A 20,546-nucleotide genomic window follows, 5' to 3' on the forward strand; every position below is an offset into this window, starting at 1 on the left:
TTTGATTATAAATGAGATGCATGGAGTATTATTTTGATGCCAAAAATGTGTTTGACATCAACTTTTTGGAGGCGACGTTGACGCCTACTTAGTTTTAATATTTATATGAATGAAGCAGCCTAGAAAGATACCACTAGCACCCACCACTCACCAAATAAATTGAGCAGTTGAAAATACGCTTGTGGCGTTTGAGATGGTCAACTAATACCGTGTTTTCATCACGTCCGAGTCAAATATTTGAAAAACGAGGCATTCCAATTTCCATATATAATATGAATTCATTACACGTCTCCCAGTTTCCTTCATAAACCCATCGCTGCTCCTAATTCTGCACCACCTCCAAAAATCTACTTGAAAAATATGGATAAAAGGCTTCCGCCACCAGCAAAGCCACGCGTCTCCGCCGTTCATCTTCGAAATGGCTCTCCTTGCATCTCCAGAGGCGCTTCCCGGATGCAGCCTGCAGGCCCGAAAAATAGGTTTAGGATAAGGGAGGGTAGCAAAGAGATGGTGAGGAGGGCGTTGATCCCGCCCACTCGGAGGCCCAGGTGGAGGTGGCGCAACTTCACGCCCACCCCCACCCGTTTCTCCATCATGACTTAAATCATTAGCAGGAACATATATACGGTGTTTGTAAATCTTTTCTCCTTTGCCAAACTGTTTTCTATTAACCACACTAAGATGAATACATGTTTCCATGCCTCTTTTAGATTCTATGCACCAATGGCACTGCCTAATTAATTATATTGAAGTTTCTGTCTATGTTAATGTATCTGAGCATAAGTTCTTCAACAAGATGACAACAGAACTGAATTTACTGGGAAATTACAGTAAGAAACTGATAGCAATTTTACGACTGCGGAGGAATATGACTTACAGCAACTCATCTCTTGCGTTGAGTAAACCAAATAAGCAAACAACTCCATCAACCGACTTCCTCACCCTGAAACAAGCGGAACACTCTATAAAAGATAGGCCAAAGCACCACACAACGCAATCAGAGTTGCACAAATAACATGAAATATATTATACTATATGATACCATATGTTTTTTCCTGGAGAATCTATTGCAAGTTGCAACATCAGAAATTTCGATAGCAGGACAGCACAAAAAATTTGAAACCAGAAAAGTTGGTTTGGTCACATACAAATATCGAATTGAAAATTATGGTTTTATTTGAAGTTCTAGAAGATGATAAAACTTTACAGATAAAGCAACCCATTAGTTCCATATTATTGTGGCTTAATTTTGATTTCATAATTTCTAAAAAGAAACAACTTGTTTTGTATGGCATATACCTCCAAAACCATCCAAACCAACTGAAAAACTACCTCTATCGAATACAAGAGAGGTCAAATTCTACAAGCCTATACCTGATTTTCAAAAACTAACATTAAAAAAGTGGCCATACCTTGCAGTCAGTTGTGAGATAGTATCTTTATATCCAGTTTGGTTGCTAAGCTGAGGAGAGCTCACAAGTTAGATGATTCCCAGCTAGCATAAACAGCTCCTATTAGTTTCTCATGCAACTGATGCCCCGAACAAGCAATTATGCCTCTGTCAAGCCCTTCTAGGTATATTCCTTTGGAGAAATCGAGAGGTTGCCCTCCTGCATCAGTGACCACACCACCAGCCTCTTGCACAAGGAGAACACCTGCTGCGTGATCCCATATTTTCTCCTTATATGCTGACCTTGCAAATCTCATGTAAATTTCAGCTTCTCCTCTGGCTATGGCAGCATATTTAACCATGCTGTAAACACGCAAGGGCTTCTTTCTGCATTTAAGTACAAATTCATTCAGCATTCTTGAAAATAAATCTTATTTGGTCACAAAAATGGAGACTCATAGAGCTGAGGCAACAAGAAGGAACAAGAACAGACAGACATCTTTTTACTAATTCTTATTATCACCAATTAGGAGAGGAAAACATGGAACCGAATTCTGAAAGAATATACTGGTTCACACAAGCTACACGAGATTCTAAACATAACTCCAATATATAGCAGCTTACGCTTGAGGCTAGCTGAATGAAGCTTAACCGGCAAACATGAAGTACATTTTAAGCAAAAGATAATGACCCGACAACACATCTTCACTCTGTGTGACTTGAAAATAAATGCCAATATATAAAAGAACTACATTTATCGTGAGAACAATGTTCTCAACGTGTAAAGTTACTGCATTCAGAGTGAAATAAACTGCACTCGAAGAAAAATGAAATTTCCACTCCCTCCAAGATTCCAATCCAGGTACTGCATTCATCTATCAAGATAATGCATCCACCGTAGATCTTCACGATCGAAGGATTGAGAATGGTTTTCCGTTCTCATTTCAATAAAGGTTTTCATTTGAACCTCCTCCCACACACACACACACACACATATATATATATATATACTAGTTTCTCTAGCTCAAGAGAGATTGCAGAGAACTGAATTTTAACTAGTACTAGTTTAGAGAATACATTTGCACACCTCAGCCCAACATTGCAGGCGATTCCAGCAGCAAATGAATGATCCGAATTAGCTTTTTCCACTGGCTCACAGAATGTTGCTAGTGCAGGATTGCTAATGGAAGAAACCTGAATAGGTTTTGCAGAATTCGGCCACTCGAGCATCTCATCATGATGAATTAAGGGTTGCATCCAAGCTTTTCTGCTGCCTTTCATTGTGTACATCACACATCCCACTTCCCCAGAAGGTTTATTTGACAAGATAAGGTTTTGTTGAATGTACTTTTTTAGGCCATTGTCCTTCATTGGGTAATTAGGGCAGCCGAGCACTCCAATTATGACATCTCCACCATCAATCATAGCAAGGGCAACAGCATACTGATCTCCACGAACAAAACCTAGTGTCCCGTCAACTGGATCAAGGACCCAATGTTGGCCTGCACGCCCTCCAAGGGAGCTACACCGACTGATTGCATCTAGAACTTGAGAAGCACTAAGTGCATTGTCAGGACCTTGAAGACCAAACCTAGTTGCGTCAGCCAAACATTCATTTACCACATCGACAACCCTTCCCAACAGAGATGATGACTCAGGCCTGGATAAACTTTTAGTATCTTCTTCAGCAACAATGGAAATGTGGCTACCCAGAGCTTTGGAGAGCATCCAGCTTACTGTCGCTTGCACGCTCCAGTCTGTTAAGGAATAATGAGTTACCAATAAAGATATAACATAGCGTTTGAGACTAATATCTTGCTTTGACTTTGAAAGGTCAGAAATATATTTGGGACAAAAAGCTCATAATAGCATGTCTGAGAATAGACTGGTGAAGATGAAACTTGTATTAAATATGCCACTATATTATATAACTTGATCTGAATATGTCCAAATTGTACTGAAAAAGTATTGACACGAATCAAATGAGATCAAGAAGTTGGATGTTCTGAAGTGAAGACATTAGGAAAAGCAATATACAGTGTGGTGATTTATTTCTCAGAGACGCACATATCCTTAATCCAGAATTGTTACATAAATTTATCATACTTCAAAACTTAACATGTTACATCAGCCATAAGTCAAGCTCCTCAAAATCTAAATTAAGTTAACAAGAGAAAAACTATAATGAAATGAAGAACAGAGCAACAGAAACAAAAGGCACCGCGTGATCTTGACAGAGTATATAATTAGCCTAAGTTGCAAATCACATCGAGCAATTTATGACGGTTTTACAGGTGAGTTCACTACAATAACTATGAAAAACTTTCTGAATACTTCAAAAAGACAAAAACAAAACTTGGCATTCACTCTGCCTGAATTTGTCTTTCACCTTCAGCATCTGACTAAGGAACTCCCACGATTCCACTGTTGATGAACAGTATCGAGAACCTCGAGCAAGCAAGAGGATTGGTTTACACAATCCCACTCCTCCTAACCCAGCGCCATCTTGGGACACACCCAGATTAAGCTAACACTAAAAAAAGAGAAACAGCAACAAAAGACTCAAGGACTACATTAACTTCTCCCAGCTTGAAGAAACATGGGTTTTTCTTCTTCTTTTTTTATTCCCTCCATGCGTCCATTTATCAGAGGAATTGTTAATTGGCCAAATAATCACGGCGCGAACCCACAATATATAATGTATATATTGTTCGAAGTTTCTAAAAAAAAAACATTATTAAATAGGAAACGGAATTAAAAATTAGGAATACCCAATTCTAGAATGTGGATCATGTAAGAACCCAAAAGCACGCAATTTGAAATAAAAGCACGAAAATGGGGTGTCGAAATTAACTAAATTCAAGAATCAAAAGATTATATACCTGCAACAGTAACAAGGGAATCATCATCCTTGGATTTAACCTGATCGGAGTTCGTCAAAATCAACTGCTTTTGCACCTTCTCGCACAGCGAGCAAGCCATGTGAACCACCCTCACCGCCACATTTAACTCTTTTGAGAATTCGCGATTCTCCATTTCGTATGAAAAATAGGTTTGGATCAAAATCAAGATTTTTAAAAAGAGGTTAAATGTGATACTCACTTTCGTGCATCAAATTGTAGTGTGATATGATATGTGCCAATGAGTCATAATAAATAACTGGCATTTGCGCTCTATTACATTTTCATATAAAACAATATACTCAGCATGATCATTTTAAAGAAGGAAAAATAATATTTGGTATTAATTAAAAAACACAAAATATGACCATCTTTTTATGTGTTAAGACTATCTTGTTCTTAATTAGGGCGGATCAGATTCGAGTTTGCATGCGAATTAGACACATATGACACTATTAATATAAAAAATACCAACCAAAAACAAATCCAAGTAAATTGATATTTTTGACATTATTAGTATCACTAGTGTCATGCATGAATGGTACTAGTAAGTAGTAACTACTTGACACTATTAGTGTCAATAGTACCATGCACGAATGGTACTAGTGATCGTGACCATATTAGTGCCAATAGTGTCATATATTTGTGTTGATACATTGTTTTGTCTTATATAGATGAGTACAATTATATGACCATTTTGAACAATTTCCCGTAGGGTTTAAATTATCTATTTACGGTTTAGATTATCAGTTAGGATTTAGATTTCTCATTTAGGGTTTAGGTTATCCATTTAAGATGTTGCATTAATGGTACTTATGGTCATATTAGTGTCATATACTCTCTCTTATGGTCACTAGTCATCGTGCATGGCAGTATTGGCACTAATAGGGCCAAAAGTACCAATTTACTTAGATTTTTTTTTTCGGTTGGTACTTTTGGTACTAATAGTGTCATATGTGCCTCACCCGCGCGCAAATCCGAATCCGGTACGCCTTAATTAAGGGCAAAACAGTCTTAAAACGTAAAAAAATGTCAGATTTTGTGTTTTTCTTTTAATTAATGGTCAAATATTGTGTTTCCTTCTTCAAAATAGCTATTTCAAAAGCTCTCTCTTTTTATATTTTTATATAATTAATATCAACTTAATTATTATAAATATAATAAAAAATTAATTTTAATTAAATATATTTGAGCTGAATATTGAAAAATATAAAATTAATACTCCATCCGTCCCCAAAATAAGTTTCTCTTTGGGGACGGCACGGGTTTTAAGAAAAAAGGGTAAAGTGTATTGATAGTGGAGAAAAATATGTTATAATTAGTATTGGAAGTGGTGAAAATGTGAAAAAGTGTTATAATTAGTATTGGGAGTGGTGAAAAAGTGAAAAGTAAGAATAAATAAAGTATTATTAGTGGTGGGGTAGTTGTCCAAAAATGGAAAGAAAGAAAGAGGAACTTATTTGGGGGACGTCCCAAAAAGGAAAAATATGAACTTATTTTAGGGACGGAGGGGGTAAAAATTATCAATAATAAAAAAAATATTATGAAAAGATAAAAATAATAATTTAAAAAATAAAAAATAAAAAAGATATATTTCTTCAAAAAAAGATGAGAGAGAAGAGAGAATATTTAAAAAAATATAACTTTTACATTTTAAATCAAATACTTACATAAAATATACTACCTCCGTCGACGATATTGTTCACTTTTGTCATTTTGGTCTGTCCACAATAACATTTTCACTTCTATTTATGACAGTAGGGTCTACAAACTCCTCTTACAGTGGGACCCAAACTTCACTCACAACAGTCGATACCTATTATTAGCAACTACTCCTTCCGTCCCACTCCAATAGGCTCACTTATTTTGAGTACGGAATTAAGAAAATTTACTTTTTAGTAGGAAAGTGGTAGTAAAGTGGTGTGGTCCACACCAATTAAGTATAGCTTTTTTACCCAAAAAGAAAATGAGCCTATTGGAGTGGGACATCCCAAAAAGGAAAATGAGCTTATTGGAATGAGACGGAGGGAGTACTATTTACCACTTTCTTAAAATGGTAAATATCACTTTTTGGGCGTTTTTTCAAAAATGTCCTACCCTAAGGGTAATTACAAAACAATACTCATTGTTTCATTTTTTTTTCTTGTTTGTGACCCGTAAAAATAATCTGGCAACCGGTAATTGACATATTCCGGTCAATTGCCATGTTGGCAATACACGTGGAACAAAAAAAAGAAAAAAAATCACTTAATAAAAAAACATTTGAAAATGAATTTAACATCATATTACGTTTTTTCCCTCGAATCCTATTCCCCCTCACTCTAACGCTGGTGAAAGAAGCGGCAAACTAGTAAATAGTAGAACTAGTTCATCAACAACCACCACAAGCACAAAACCCATGGATTTCCAAGGAGCAGCATCAAGCGCAGGGAATTCGAAGATCCATCTACTAAAGCAGAGATGAAGGCTACGACAACTAGAGCTCTATCCTACCTCTGTGCAGGAAACGTAGCCGTATGTCGAAGCATAACAGAGCCACACGCTTTGTTATGCCTCGTCGTCCTACTAGAAAAAAAAGGGAAGACAAAGTGAAATACAATTCTGCCATGGCATTGATGTAGATCACCACCATTGCGGAGCAGGTTTCAGATCTGAGGCGATCGACATTCAAGCGACAGCCCCCATGGCCAAAGTTGTCGTCGATCAGTTTCTCTGAATCGTCGAGAAAGAAGATTGCGAGCTCCGGATCCCAAGCATTAGGTCAATTAGAAACCTAGAAAGAATGTTTCGAGCGACGGAGACGAGATTCATACTGCCATTGGTGAATCTCTTAGACGATTGAGAGTCGGAGGTGAGCTATGAGACGGCTCTAGCGCTAAAAAAGTTCATACTACTCGATTGCTAAGTGTGGCTGCGGCTGAGGAGATGGTGGTGGAGGAGATGGCGGTTGGAAAAGGACAGCGGATGGGGGAAAATGAGAATAGGGTTCTTGTGAGAAAATGTTTTTGGGTGTAGAATTTCTGTTATTTTTTCATTTTTTCAGATGCGTTTTTTCTATGTGGATTTTTTTTTTTAATTTTCACATGTACTAACAACATTGCAATTGTGTTTGTTTGTGGGCGTATTTGCGTGGATCCGCTGGTTTCATGGTTTTGTGTTTATATGGGTTCTTTTAACGTTATGTGCATCCTTGCTGATTGCAAGATTTATATGTTTATGTGCTCGCATGCATTTTCTTTGGATAGATTCCGTATAATTCATGTTTTATGCTGTGTTGGGAGTCTCTTATCTGTGGATCTTGTGGATGCAGGGGATTCGGTTCCCTGCTACTTTATTTGCGGCAGGGATCCATTCGATCTATTGGATTTCTTGAGAAAATTTCTGCATGACTTCGATATCGTGTAGGAATTGATTTTTTTACGGGAGTTCTTTGCGAGAATTACGAGTCACCATCTCTACGAGTGGAATATTTATTATTCGGAAAGTTTACTTTATGCTATTTTTGAGATTATAACAATTCCTCTACAGGTTATGGAAGACACTAATATCATCAAGAATTTGATGGGGGACTTCACGGGAGAGGGCAGGGCTCCTGCTCCCACTGCGGCTGCTACTGTAAATAATGAAAGAATACGCGTTGAGGACTCTACACCTACTGGCCCCCTTAGGCCAGTACTTTCAGGACTGCAAACAACGCTTGCCGAACAAGGATCGACTACACAGGAGACGGGATTGGTTAATGTCACCATGACTAAGCAGATGTTATCTTTTTTGAGTTACGCCTGCATGAGATAGGTTTTGGGAATGTCTGCACCATCTCTGAATTTGGGGTTGCCAACGATTGCAGGGCTAGGGACTTCAGTGCTGCCAACTCAGACTCTCCTAGGAGGGTTGCTAATTGAGAATCCTCCACCCTTAATAAAAAGTATCGTGGTCGTTTTCTCAAAAGGGATTGGAGGAACCAGAACTGATAAGGCTAAAAATGTGTACCAGCAGGGGCCTTTGTTCCCAGACGACATGGATCGCATTGAGGACGTCGAGGACACCTCTAGTCAGACCAAACCTATTACATAGCGTCGAGGGAAAGATACAGTCCTGGAATGTCACACCCCAATTCTTGAATGAGTAAATATAATCGAGGTGCAACTAATTCATAGAAATAAACAAGGGAAAATCCTGGTTATAACCGAAATAGGATTTGAAATTCGGGCTATGCCCCTTAGGATCACAAGTTTTGTTTCATGCTTCTGACAACCGACATTCATTAGCATAAATTCAGTAGTGAAGAGTCTAAGCTCGGTCAAGTATACCGTTTGAAATTTTACATGAAGATCTTAAGTTGGGATAACAAAAGACGGATATGAGTGATTGCTACAGCGGAAGTCTAAAATAGGAATTTGACCCTAGCCTCAGCTCCGTCCCGTCAACACCAGCCAGCCAACCTGAAAACATTTGAAAGTAATTTTGGGCTAAGTACTAATGTACTTAGTGGGCATGCATTTTCTGAAACATTTCATATTTTCGTAAAGAGCAGTTTATCCAATTATACTTGACATGACTTAGAAGGTTTTAAAATTGAAAGAACTTCTAAGCATGTTAAAATCATTTGTGCGCACATGTCACACTCCCTTTCTGTTACTCGCTGTGATCCCGGATCTTTTAGCCACCGACGGATCTCTATCTCCTGCTTACTTGAACTGAGGGCATAACCCAGACAAGTTTACTTTGACCTCGGGATGCTACCCAGGCAGGCCTGATATTTCTCATGCTCCGGAACACATCCAGCCGAGCACCCTTATAACGCCTCTGGTTAGAGCCCGATGGAGATCAACCCACCGAGTCAACTAACAAGTGTACACAATTCTCAAACAACGTATTAGGTCATAAGAGAACCTTAATTGATTAACTGTGCGAGCCTTAAACAGAGCAGAGTGCACATAATATTTTATTGGATAAACAGTTTTCATTTCATTGAATAAATAATTTGCATTTCATTGAAACATTTAGAGCTTAATAACTCAATCATACTTCATACATTTGGAAAGTAAGCCCACCTGTATAGGCAAAGCCCGTCGTTTATTCTTATCTCTGAATCGGAAAAACAGTGCTAACCTTCCTGCCATTCAAAGCCTACAAGAAATCTATTCCCAATAGGTCTCCTTGAATCTAATCTTAAGTCGTGGTGAAGTGCTTAACATTCTATGATTCACTTAGCCGGGTTTTCAAAAATTAAAGAATAAATACTTGAAAACGTTTCTCTTGAGTTAAGAACACCAACAATATTCTTACTCATCTTTCATTAGTAATTGGAATTATAAATAAAACCAATTAAATCATAAATACTTTTATTGCAAAATAAAAATACAATTTCATGTCATGCTTTAGCATATAATAAGTAATTACTTAAAATATGCACATAATAATAATATGATATTATTATGAAAACTAGTCTTTGAAAATAATTAATCAAACTAATTAATAGTTCAATTAATTGAAATAGGGCAGCCCAACTGACTTCAGCCCTAGCCCAACACCCAACATTTTCCTCCTTCTTTCCGCACAACACACACGCTTCAGTCTCTCACTCTCTCTCGGACTCACGGCCGCGTGCCACCACCCCCGGCGACGAGCGCCGCTCCGGAACACCTCTCCATCGAACCCCTGACACTCCCCCTGTTCTCTCTCCTCCTCGGCGACGACGAAAACGCCGCCGCCTCCCTCGACCTCTCCCTCTCTTGGCCCATTTCCGGCGACTGCAGCAGCAAGCTGCCGCCGACTACGACTCCCTCCCTCTCCCCCCCGTCCGTGGCCGAGCGACAGCGGCAGGGCCGCCGCGCCCTAGCCTCCCTCTGAAAGCTCAATCACCGACCCAGCCCCTGTTCCCGATGGCCGACGACCCCCAGGCCGCCGCCGTCCTGACTTTGACGCAACTCAACCCAGTCCAGCCCACCTATTTCTCTCCAACCGTGGCCGGGCAGCAGCGGCACAGCCGCCGTGCCCTGCCTCCCTCGACTCTCGACTCGACAGCAAACACAAACCAAGCTCAAGACTCAACCTTTCTTCCTTCTTTTTTTAAAAAAAACATGCTTGTAAAAAAAATTATATACGAACAGAGTGTATGCATATGAATAAAATTTGCATCTTTACAATTTCTTGCAAAAACTTATACTGGTATGTTAGTTTACTGGAATGACACCATTGATATGCTTGAATTTACAGTTGAGTAAATGAGATAAGGGCTCAAGAGGGAACCTTAAGAGGTTTCGGTTGAGATTCGTTCTTGTTGTTGCTTCAATGAGGAGTTGATGGTTTAACTTCTTAAAGAAGGGATAATGAATGTGCCGAGAAGGGTGGAGTAATCTCATCAATGGTGTTGGGTGATGACAGTCGAGAGAGAAGAGAGAGGAAAGAGACGTCTGTTATGAGGGATGAAAGAGAAAGGTGTTGTTTTATTTAACCTCATTTACTTAGCCATCAAGTATTGGATAAATAACACATGCTTAATTATCCACTTGCATAAAATATCTTATCCGTTAACTATGTTTATCCACTTGCTTTGACTCCTCTCTCTCTAAAGTTAGTTCCGCACCGGAGCAGAGAAATGCTCGCCAGTGCAGAGGAAAGCTTGCCAGTACAGCGGAATGCTCGCCAGTACAGCGGAAAGGTGATCTCTCTGTCACGTCAGAGGAACGGTGATTTCTCTGTCAGAGCAGAGGAATGATGATACCAGAGGAAATCACGGAGAGCAACGAGGTAGCTTTCGCCAGAGGAAACATACTCGCCAGAGGAATCACTCGGCAGAGGAATCACTCGCCAGAGGAATCACTCGCCAGAGGAAACACTCGGCAGAGGAATCACTCGCCAGAGGAATCACTCGGCAGAGGAATCACTCGCCAGAGGAAACACTCGGCAGAGGAATCACTCGGCAGAGGAATCACTCGCCAGAGGAATCACTCGGCAGAGGAATCACTCTCGCCTTTAAAAAAAATAATATGCAATGCACAAAATAAAATTTAAATAACTTGAAAATTTACAAATGCTTTCGTAAATCATTTTTGTTGGAATTAAATAAATTCTTTTTCTCAATCCGGCGTGAATCATCTTAAATCTAAGTTCAAAATTTATTCTAAACTTAGTAGGAAAAGAACGGGGTATTACATGGAAGATCCTGCCCAATTACATGGGAGAGTTTCAGCTATGCAGAGGCACATTCAGGAGTTGGAAGGAGTAATTGAGGAGAAAGAGAAGGAAAGAAGCAAGGTTGTCTCACGGAAGATGGGACGATATGAGGACTCCACTCACTCTAAGGCTGAGAGTCACCGAGAGCGGCATGCTCACTTAAAGGAAAAACACAGGCATACTAGCAGGGCTGGTGAAAGTAAGCGAAAAAATGTTAGTCAGCATTTCCCAACTGAGGGAAAAGGAAAAAGTCATCACCGCCCGTATTATCCTGAAACTACCCCCAGGACGGGATCAAGCCCTTTTTCGGAAGACATTTTGACGGACCCACTGCCTCGCCATTACAAACTCATTAACATGAAATACGACGGATCGGAAGACCCAGAGGTGCACATGGCCAGGTTTGAAACCATGATCACACTACATCAGTATACCGAAGGGATTAAATGTAGAATCTTTTCTACGTACCACACTAATCGGGATGGCTCAACAGTGGCTCCGGGATCTGGAACCAAATTCAATTCATTCTTTTGAACATCTACACGATGCTTTCATGTGCCAGTTCGCAAGTTCTAAGCGTGCTGTGAAGACTGCGATGTCGTTGATGTATCTAAAACAAGAACCTACTGAAACTCTAAAGGAATTTGCTGCTCATTTCACTAAGGCATCTCTGGAAGTGCCCAAAGCTGAATCACAGATTAAGGGTTACGCCTTTGTCCGGGGTTTAAGGCCCGGAGCTTTCTTTGATAACTTACAAGTAAACTAACCACGGGATTTTGATGACATCCTAGCCCGACTCCCGGGATACATACAGTTAGAAGAAGCCAGGGCTGCTCGGAAAACAAAATACAATATCAACAAGCCCAAGAAAGTGGAAAACATACCTGAACCAGTGGATACTCGTTACCAGGGATAGGGCTGTCATGGGCTAACCGGGCCCGCCCAAACCGTTGACTTTCGGGCCGATTCCGGGCCAAACCGCCAAACTGGAAGGGCCAATTTAGGTTCATGGAAATCGCGGCCCGCGGCCCTCCGGTTTGGACCGCCGGTTCGACCTTGAACCGACGGTTCTTGATGCAGCCCGAACAGAGCCAAGCTCGCGCCAGTGCAGAGCTGAATCCCGCGCCAGACTAGAGCCAAGGATGCCAGAGGAATCAAAGCGCCAGAGGAATCGAAGCGCCAGAGGAATCGAAGCGCCAGAGGAATCCTCCCGCCAGAGGAATCCTTCCGCCAGAGGAATCCTCCCGCCAGAGGAATCGTCCCGCCAGAGGATTCCTTCCGCCAGAGGAATCCTCCCGCCAGAGGAATCGGCTTTCCAGAGCAGAGGAGCGGACGTGCAGAGCAGAGCGTACGGAGCTGGTTTTCTCACTATGGTTTATTTTAGATTGTTGAGCAAGTTTATTAGTTTCCTTGTTTTTACGATTATGTCCTTCTTTAAATTAGGGTTTTATTTTGCCTATATATATGGCGGCTGTATGGAACGAAAGAATTAACTTTGATGATATATGAAATTTGTGAGATTATTCTCTCTTGAGAACTTCGAGTTCTTCCTGGATTTTGCCCAAGCAATTCCAACCTATCGGCGTATCGGCGAGTTCATCATCCCTCGTCGTGTGTCATTCAGCGTCTCCGAGTTACTGCGTCAAATGCACGTTGGGGTCTAGGGATTCGTTCGCCTAGATCATTTCGTGGTTTAGATTCAGGGGTTTTGGGATTTCCATCTTCTACTTCCATCCTATCGACGAATCGACGAGTTCATCATCCCTCGCCGTGTGTCATTCAGCGTCTCCGAGTTGCTGCGTCAACTGCACGTTGGGGTTTAGGGATTCGTTCACCTAAATCATTTCGTGGGTTAGATTCAGAGGTTTTGAGATTATTCCATCCTTTTATCGTTATTTCAGATCTGCATCGTTTAAAGATCTCATCGATCTTTTTGTTCACATCAGTTGGTATCAGTTTTCCAGGTTTCGTAAGGGTTACGCTATAAAAAAATATATATATATATCAAAAAAATAGAGTAATTGACTGTGCAATTGAGGGTTTCTTTTGGGCGAAATTGTCCAGGGTTTTGTCTATCTATTGGGTTCTGTTCTCAATTTCAGGGCGTTCTTTTGGGTTTTATTGGCCGCGTTTCGTATCCAGGGAAGATGTCGATGCCTTCATTCCAAGGGAAGAGCGACCCCGACCAATATCTTGAGTGGGAGAGAAAGGTCGAGTTAATATTTGATTGCCACAATTTTTCTGAGATCAAGAAGGTGAAATTGGCAGCGAGTGCGTTCACGGATTATGCACTGGTGTGGTGGGATCACATGATTACAAGTCGGCGGAGGAACGGAGAGGCTCCTATTCAGACTTGGCAAGAGTTCAAAGCGGTGATGAGCAAGAGTCATGTGCCTCATCATTCCTACCGGGAGCAATATCAACAGCGACGACCAGCTCAAAATTTTCGAAGGGGTCTCACGAAAGATGAAAAATCTTTCGAGGAAGACTTAGAGAATGATCGTCAACAATTCTATGGCTGTAAGAGAAGGCAAGATGGCGCAAAGGATGATTGGATCTATGAGAATCGGGGCCCTTGGAAGCAATATCAACCATTTTCTAGTAGTTCCTCGTTCAAAGGGAATCAATGGAAAAATGAGGCACTGCCACGTGATGATAAGAAGCATATCTTTAGGTCTCGGACCGAGGGTGTGCGTTCAGCAAATCTGGGCACTCCGATAGTTTCCGATGGTTGCCATCGAGTTACAATGTGGTGCATGTATCAGGGATTTGGACATCGTATGAGTAAGAGTTCGAGCACACCAGTTATGATCATGAGAGATGATCGTAAGGTGGTGACTGCGGGTGAGGAGACCGAGCCTGATATGCCAAAATTGGAGGAGACCGACGCCGAAGTGGCAATGGTGGTGGAAATCAATAGACAGGTTGCTGTTCTCAAAGAGGAGGAGTCTAATCTTACATTGCTGGACTTGCAGGACTCACGTGAGGAAGTGCGTGAGAAATCTACCTTGGCAGCCCAGGCTTCGACACAAATTCAGGGCATTGAAAAGGAGCAGCGATGTGATGTCGACGAAAAGGCAGCGGAGAAGGTTAACACTAAGGAACAGTCGGTGGAGAAACTAGTGAAGAAGGGTGAAGAGGAAGTCGAGATTGATGTCAAAGTTGATGAGTCTAATCCTAAGTGGGAGCCACGTGAGGAAATGCTGTTTGAGGAATTTGTTCCAACTACTTTGGAAGCAAAGGTTGTGACGCAGATCAACAAGTATGCATGTGAAGTCTTTTATGATGAAGCGCCGTTGCAGATTAAGTTTAAATGGTGGGAGCAACCATGGCTGTTCGGAAAAGAAGTGCAGCATGACGGTATTCTTAACAACCAATTCGTCATGTTCAAAGCTGAAGGAAAATCAACGTTTGAGCCGAAGCAACTGATTTTTGACCCCGGCAAGACGAATGATGGACAAGAGAGAACAGTTATGGTGAAGTCTAAATCGTTGATGGTACCAAACGAAACTTTTGTTTTTGATCCAGGTATTTGCATTCACGATTCGGATTTGAGGACAAATCCTCGTCAAGAAGAGGAGAATGATGCAGCCCGAACAGAGCCAAGCTCGCGCCAGTGCAGAGCTGAATCCCGCGCCAGACCAGAGCCAAGGATGCCAGAGGAATCAAAGCGCCAGAGGAATCGAAGCGCTAGAGGAATCGAAGCGCCAGAGGAATCGAAGCGCCAGAGGAATCCTCCCGCCAGAGGAATCCTTCCGCCAGAGGAATCCTCCCGCCAGAGGAATCGTCCCGCCAGAGGATTCCTTCCGCCAGAGGAATCCTCCCGCCAGAGGAATCTCGGCTTTCCAGAGCAGAGGAGCGGACGTGCAGAGCAGAGCGTACGGAGCTGGTTTTCTCACTGTGGTTTATTTTAGCTTGTTGAGCAAGTTTATTAGTTTCCTTGTTTTTACGATTATGTCCTTCTTTAAATTAGGGTTTTATTTTGCCTATATATATGGCGGCTGTATGGAACGAAAGAATTAACTTTGATGATATATGAAATTTGTGAGATTATTCTCTCTTGAGAACTTCGAGTTCTTCCTGGATTTTGCCCAGGCAATTCCAACCTATCGGTGTATCGGCGAGTTCATCATCCCTCGCCGTGTGTCATTCAGCGTCTCCGAGTTACTGCGTCAAATGCACGTTGGGGTCTAGGGATTCGTTCGCCTAGATCATTTCGTGGTTTAGATTCAGGGGTTTTGGGACTTCCATCTTCTACTTCCATCCTATCGACGAATCGATGAGTTCATCATCCCTCGCCGTGTGTCATTCAGCGTCTTCGAGTTGCTGCGTCAACTACACATTGGGGTTTAGGGATTCGTTCGCCTAAATCATTTCGTGGGTTAGATTCAGAGGTTTTGAGATTATTCCATCCTTTTATCGTTATTTCAGATCTGCATCGTTTAAAGATCTCATCGATCTTTTTGTTCACATCAGTTCTGGCCGAATTTTCAAATGTTTTTTTTAAATTCAAATTCAAATTCAAATCCTACATTTTTCAATGTGAGATAATTTCAACTAAATGTAACTTCACTATTTATATTGTACAACACATGGTAGAGAATTTTACATTGTTCAATGTGGGATAATTTGAACTTAATGTAGCTTCACTATTTATAGTGTACTACACATGGTAGAGATCTTACATTTTTCAATGTGGGATAGTTTGAACTTAATGTAGTTTCACTATTTATAGTGTACTACACATGGTAGAGAATTTTACATTTTTCAATGTGGGATAATTTTAACTTAATGTAGCTTCACTACTTATAGTGTATTACACATTGTAAAGAATCCTACATTTTTCATTGTGGGATCACTCATGACTCAACTTAACTTATAAATATATAACTTATATTCAAGTAATATAACTTATAAATATATAACTTATAACTTATAAGGTCTAGGGATCAAACCCCACCGCTCTCCCTCCCCCTCCCCCAAATGTTAAAAAAAATCTTATAAATATATAACTTATGTAATACTCCCTCCGTCCCATTATTCATGGCACGTGCCTTTTCGGCACGGAGATTAAGGAGTGTAGAATTAAGATATAAAGGTGTTTGCTTAGTTGTTTGTTTAAGGAATTCTTTATTCTACTTAATTTAACTAAAGTAAGTGTTTTCTTTTTTCTTTAACTTAACATTTTTTTATTTTGTATTCAGATTTTTTATTTATTTTATTTCCGAAAATACAACAATAAATTTTAAAAAATGAAATAAATTAAATGTCAGATTTTTTATTCACATTTGTTTATTTTCTGTACTTGTTTTTTCACGTCTTTTTAGGCCATTGACATTTTTTACAAACATTTTCTTAAGTGTCAGAATATGAGTCAAACAAAGCTATACCAAAAAAAAATGAGGGAAAAAAATAGGCGCCAAATTGAAATAGGAAAACTCAATCTGCAATTTCATTTCAATGGTGCCAAAAATTCAAACTTTCCCACACTTACATCTGCTGAACTCCTTTAAATACATGAGGCTACCTCATTCATTCACTTCAAAATGGAACTATTACAACAAAAACAACGAAATATCTATACAGCCAAAATGAGAAGAAATGATCTTCCTTCTTTTGAAAGAGCTTCAATTATCCAGTTTCTCCTTGAGGACAGCAGAGATGGGAAACCAACAAGAGGCAAAATGCAGGAGGCCATAGCGAAGTGGTCCAGTTCAAGGAGAACTATAAGTCGCATATGGGCTGGAGCTAGACAACAACAACAAGCAGGTCAGATTATCAACTCCACAATGCAGCAAATCAACAGTGGGAAGATGGATTCATCAAGGCCTAATCAAAGCTCACACAAATGCTATAAAGCCCGATCTTACCGCTCCTAGCAAGTTGCTAAGGTTAAGGTTTTCTTTAGAAGCCTTAGAATATGATAGGATACTTAAGACATTAACATTCAAAAGCATGCAAAAAACTGTGCACATCGATGAAAAGTGGTTTTATATCACTAAAACATCACAATGATTCTATTTAACCCCTGTTGAGACAGAACCACATAGAACATGCAAAAGCAAGAAGTTTATCACGAAGGTCATGTTTATGTGTGCAGTTCGTAGGCCAATATTTGGTCCTAATGGGGAATGTGAGTTTGATGGAAAAATAGGCATGTTTCCATTTACTGAAATGGTTCCAGCCCAAAGATCAAGCAAAAATAGAACTGCAGGGACTATGGAAGAGAAGCCCATTCAGAGCATCACTAAGGAGGATATCAAGGACTGCATTATAAACAAGGTATGCCTTAGTGATGAAATATGTGTGCAATGTATGCATAGAATGGTAGGAATTCAATCAATTTGTTTATTTTATTAGTTCATCAATGTATGCTTTAAATCCTACCAGAATTACACACTTCAATCACCCTTTTATTTATAGCACATATATCTCCTGTTACTCAGATCATTCCAGCCATCAAAGCAAAGTGGCCAGCCTATGCAAGTAAAAATATTTACATACAACAAGATAATGCAAGGCCACACATTAAAGATGAAGATCCAGAGTTCAGGGCAAGTGCATCAAGTGATGGTTTCAACATCAGGATTGTGCATCAACCACCCAACTCACCAGATACAAACATCAACGATTTGGGCTGGTTCAGGGCAATACAAAGCCTACAATCTGAAATGGTTTGCAACAATGTGACAGAGTTGGTGACTGCAGTGTGTAAGTCATTTGAAGAACTTAGTGCAGTGACACTAATGTCGCAGCCCGATTCCGACGCTAGTGATAGCGGGGTACGAGTATCGATACGACTATTTTAAAAGAATAAAAGACAAGAAGAATAGGTCGAACATCAATCGGAAGCTTACATGAAAAAGTGTTAAGGAAAAACATCATAAATTAACTCCAGGGGTATAAACGTCAACATCGTCATAACTCCATAAATATCAGGAATTTCCATATAAAAAACAAAGCAGGTATAACTTATTTTTCATAAGGAATCATAATATGCAGAGTATCGCAGCAAAAGGGCGAACCGATTATATGTATGAAGACACATAACCGTGAGTATATTACTTGATTCAAAAGAAAATAAAGTATTTCAATCATCAAGACTCTATCAATCATAACGGCAATATTAAATATAAACACATCGATTGAAACGTTCCCCCACCAGCACCATACCAATCTCACTCCTCGCTTAGCCTGCACATTTAGAAATACATGCAGGGCGTGAGTACATAATACTCAGTGGGCAAAAGCCGAAAAAAATAAGAAAGGTGCTCTTAGAGCTATAGGTTTGAAGCTTGCCACATCTCAGCAATACACAGAAATAAGTTAGCATAAATGAATCTGTGCATGCAGTTTTAATAATAAACATCATAAATAAGTGTCTGCAGACAAAGTATACGTCATGTATGTACCGCATCTACAACTCATCATAATTATTAAGGTACTGAGAAGTAGGCCTCCCTCTCAAGTACCGTGACCGGCCGACCCGAAGACGGCTCACAGTCACCTCTGTGCACAAAATCCCGCTTGTGGCAGGACCGAATTCGTCTCATCTCATCAGTAGAGGGTAACATACAGGCTCAACATCAAAAATTGGCAAGTCAAACAGTTATCAAACATCATTTATCTCAAAACATTTGCTAAACTCATAACATCATTAAATCATAGAAAGCTCGTAGGATATACGTATACTCAAAATATTGCCCACCTGAAGTCCTTCGCTAGTTTCGGAAAGAAAACAGGCGACTTACTTCTTCGTCTCGCTCGGGCCTTCATATTTCATCATCACATCATCATCGTCATCGAAGGTTCATGTGATAAAACAAACCTTAGTCAGAAACTCATTTACTAAAACCAATCTCGTTTCAAACTATAATTTCTCACTCAACGTCTACTACCCAATAAAACTAAATCCCTAGGTATACTCAACTTCTAAGGATTCACACGTCCTTCTCTTGACTTAACACTCAACTCGGATCATACTTATAGCAATCAAGCACATAAACAAGCATAAACACTTAAGCATATAAAAACACACATTGACAAGTCACAAACAAGTTTCACTCTGCACTGACTCGAACTAAAAATGTCACCAGACTCGGCACAAAACTCCACTGGAGTCGTGACCTATTCCATTTGAAACCTCTTTGAGTCTAGTTTCATTTGAAAAAACGTAGGATAAAAAACTCCAATTATTTTAGGAGATATGACTGTTTTACTACAGTCTACCATATTCAGCAGTTTTGAGCAATCGAAAACTTTGATTTTTGAAAAATAGTAAACGTTGCCGAAAAGGTCTGAAATTTGGTGGAAACTTAGCTAAGACAATCATGTCTCAAAAATAAAAATTGTGGATCCAAAACGTTATGGAAAGATACAGGAACAGGTGAATCTATTGGCTACTCACCAAACATTTCGGCAGAACGTAGCAGGTTTGGTTTTATATTTTATAAAAATAGTAAACGAAGTCGAAATGACTTTAAATTTTACCAGTATGCTCAAGACTCTCATAATAACGTTTCATAAAAGTTTAATGATGTTTGGGTAACAAAAACCTTTCAAAATCAGTAGGTCAGTGCGTCACGAAAAACATCTCCCAACTCAAACACACAAGCAAACATGCTCGACTTTACACATCATCAATAAAACTTCTTAAAACTCAACTTCAATACTTATAGAACTTAAAAACATTCAAGAATGAACATATTAGTCATCACAACTCAAGCTCGACTCTTCTCTTACATCTCAAACTCAAATCTCAAGAAAACGTTTCAAGAACGCATCGTTTCAATTCTCTTCTCATTTTCATGCTCAAAATTACTCAAATACTCAAACATGATCTCATACATCATATATCTCATTATACACACATAGATTCCCTTATATCATGCAAACTAAACTCTAACAAAACTCACGTATCAACGTAGACTCTTAATAAAAGCATGACAAACGTTCACATAATGGTCATAAAGCAATTAGACCTCATTATATCATTCATCAACTTCTCAAAATATGAAAACTCAAAAACTCATATAAACTAAACTAAGTCAAAATTTGATTTAACCAACAATTGACCT

At 39.8% G+C, this 20,546-nt stretch overlaps 1 protein-coding gene across 3 annotated transcripts; it reads right to left on the reverse strand.

The window, feature by feature from the left end:
* Positions 1-187: 187 nt before the first annotated feature.
* LOC130987023 (PAP-specific phosphatase HAL2-like) lies at positions 188-4,553 on the reverse strand. Of its 3 annotated transcripts, none has more exons than XM_057910583.1 (6): positions 4,273-4,406; positions 3,780-4,110; positions 2,478-3,147; positions 1,413-1,777; positions 878-943; positions 188-460 (listed from the first exon to the last, which is right to left on the reverse strand). In XM_057910583.1, exons 3-4 carry the CDS (start codon positions 3,116-3,118, stop codon positions 1,474-1,476), a joined length of 945 nt encoding a protein of 314 aa, XP_057766566.1. In that variant the 5' UTR covers positions 3,119-3,147; positions 3,780-4,110; positions 4,273-4,406; the 3' UTR covers positions 188-460; positions 878-943; positions 1,413-1,473. The 3 variants fall into 3 exon arrangements, with proteins under 3 accessions (XP_057766566.1, XP_057766567.1, XP_057766565.1); XM_057910584.1 differs by having other exon boundaries at positions 3,780-3,923; positions 4,273-4,393; XM_057910582.1 differs by lacking the exon at positions 3,780-4,110 and having other exon boundaries at positions 4,273-4,553.
* Between the last annotated feature and the right edge of the window lie 15,993 nt (positions 4,554-20,546).

Source organism: Salvia miltiorrhiza, chromosome 5 (genome assembly GCF_028751815.1).
Source record: "Salvia miltiorrhiza cultivar Shanhuang (shh) chromosome 5, IMPLAD_Smil_shh, whole genome shotgun sequence".
Classification (NCBI taxonomy): domain Eukaryota; kingdom Viridiplantae; phylum Streptophyta; class Magnoliopsida; order Lamiales; family Lamiaceae; genus Salvia; species Salvia miltiorrhiza.

Bases quoted from the DNA above. Each gene is read 5' to 3' on its own strand.
- LOC130987023 (XM_057910582.1), bottom strand. From the start codon at position 4,426: ATGGAGAATCGCGAATTCTCAAAAGAGTTAAATGTGGCGGTGAGGGTG. The intron at 3,148-4,272 runs GTATATAATCTT...ATTCCTTAACAG, and splicing joins TTCCCTTGTTACTGTTGCAG to ACTGGAGCGTGCAAGCGACA. The intron at 1,778-2,477 runs GTGTGCAAATGT...ACTTAAATGCAG, and splicing joins GCCTGCAATGTTGGGCTGAG to AAAGAAGCCCTTGCGTGTTT.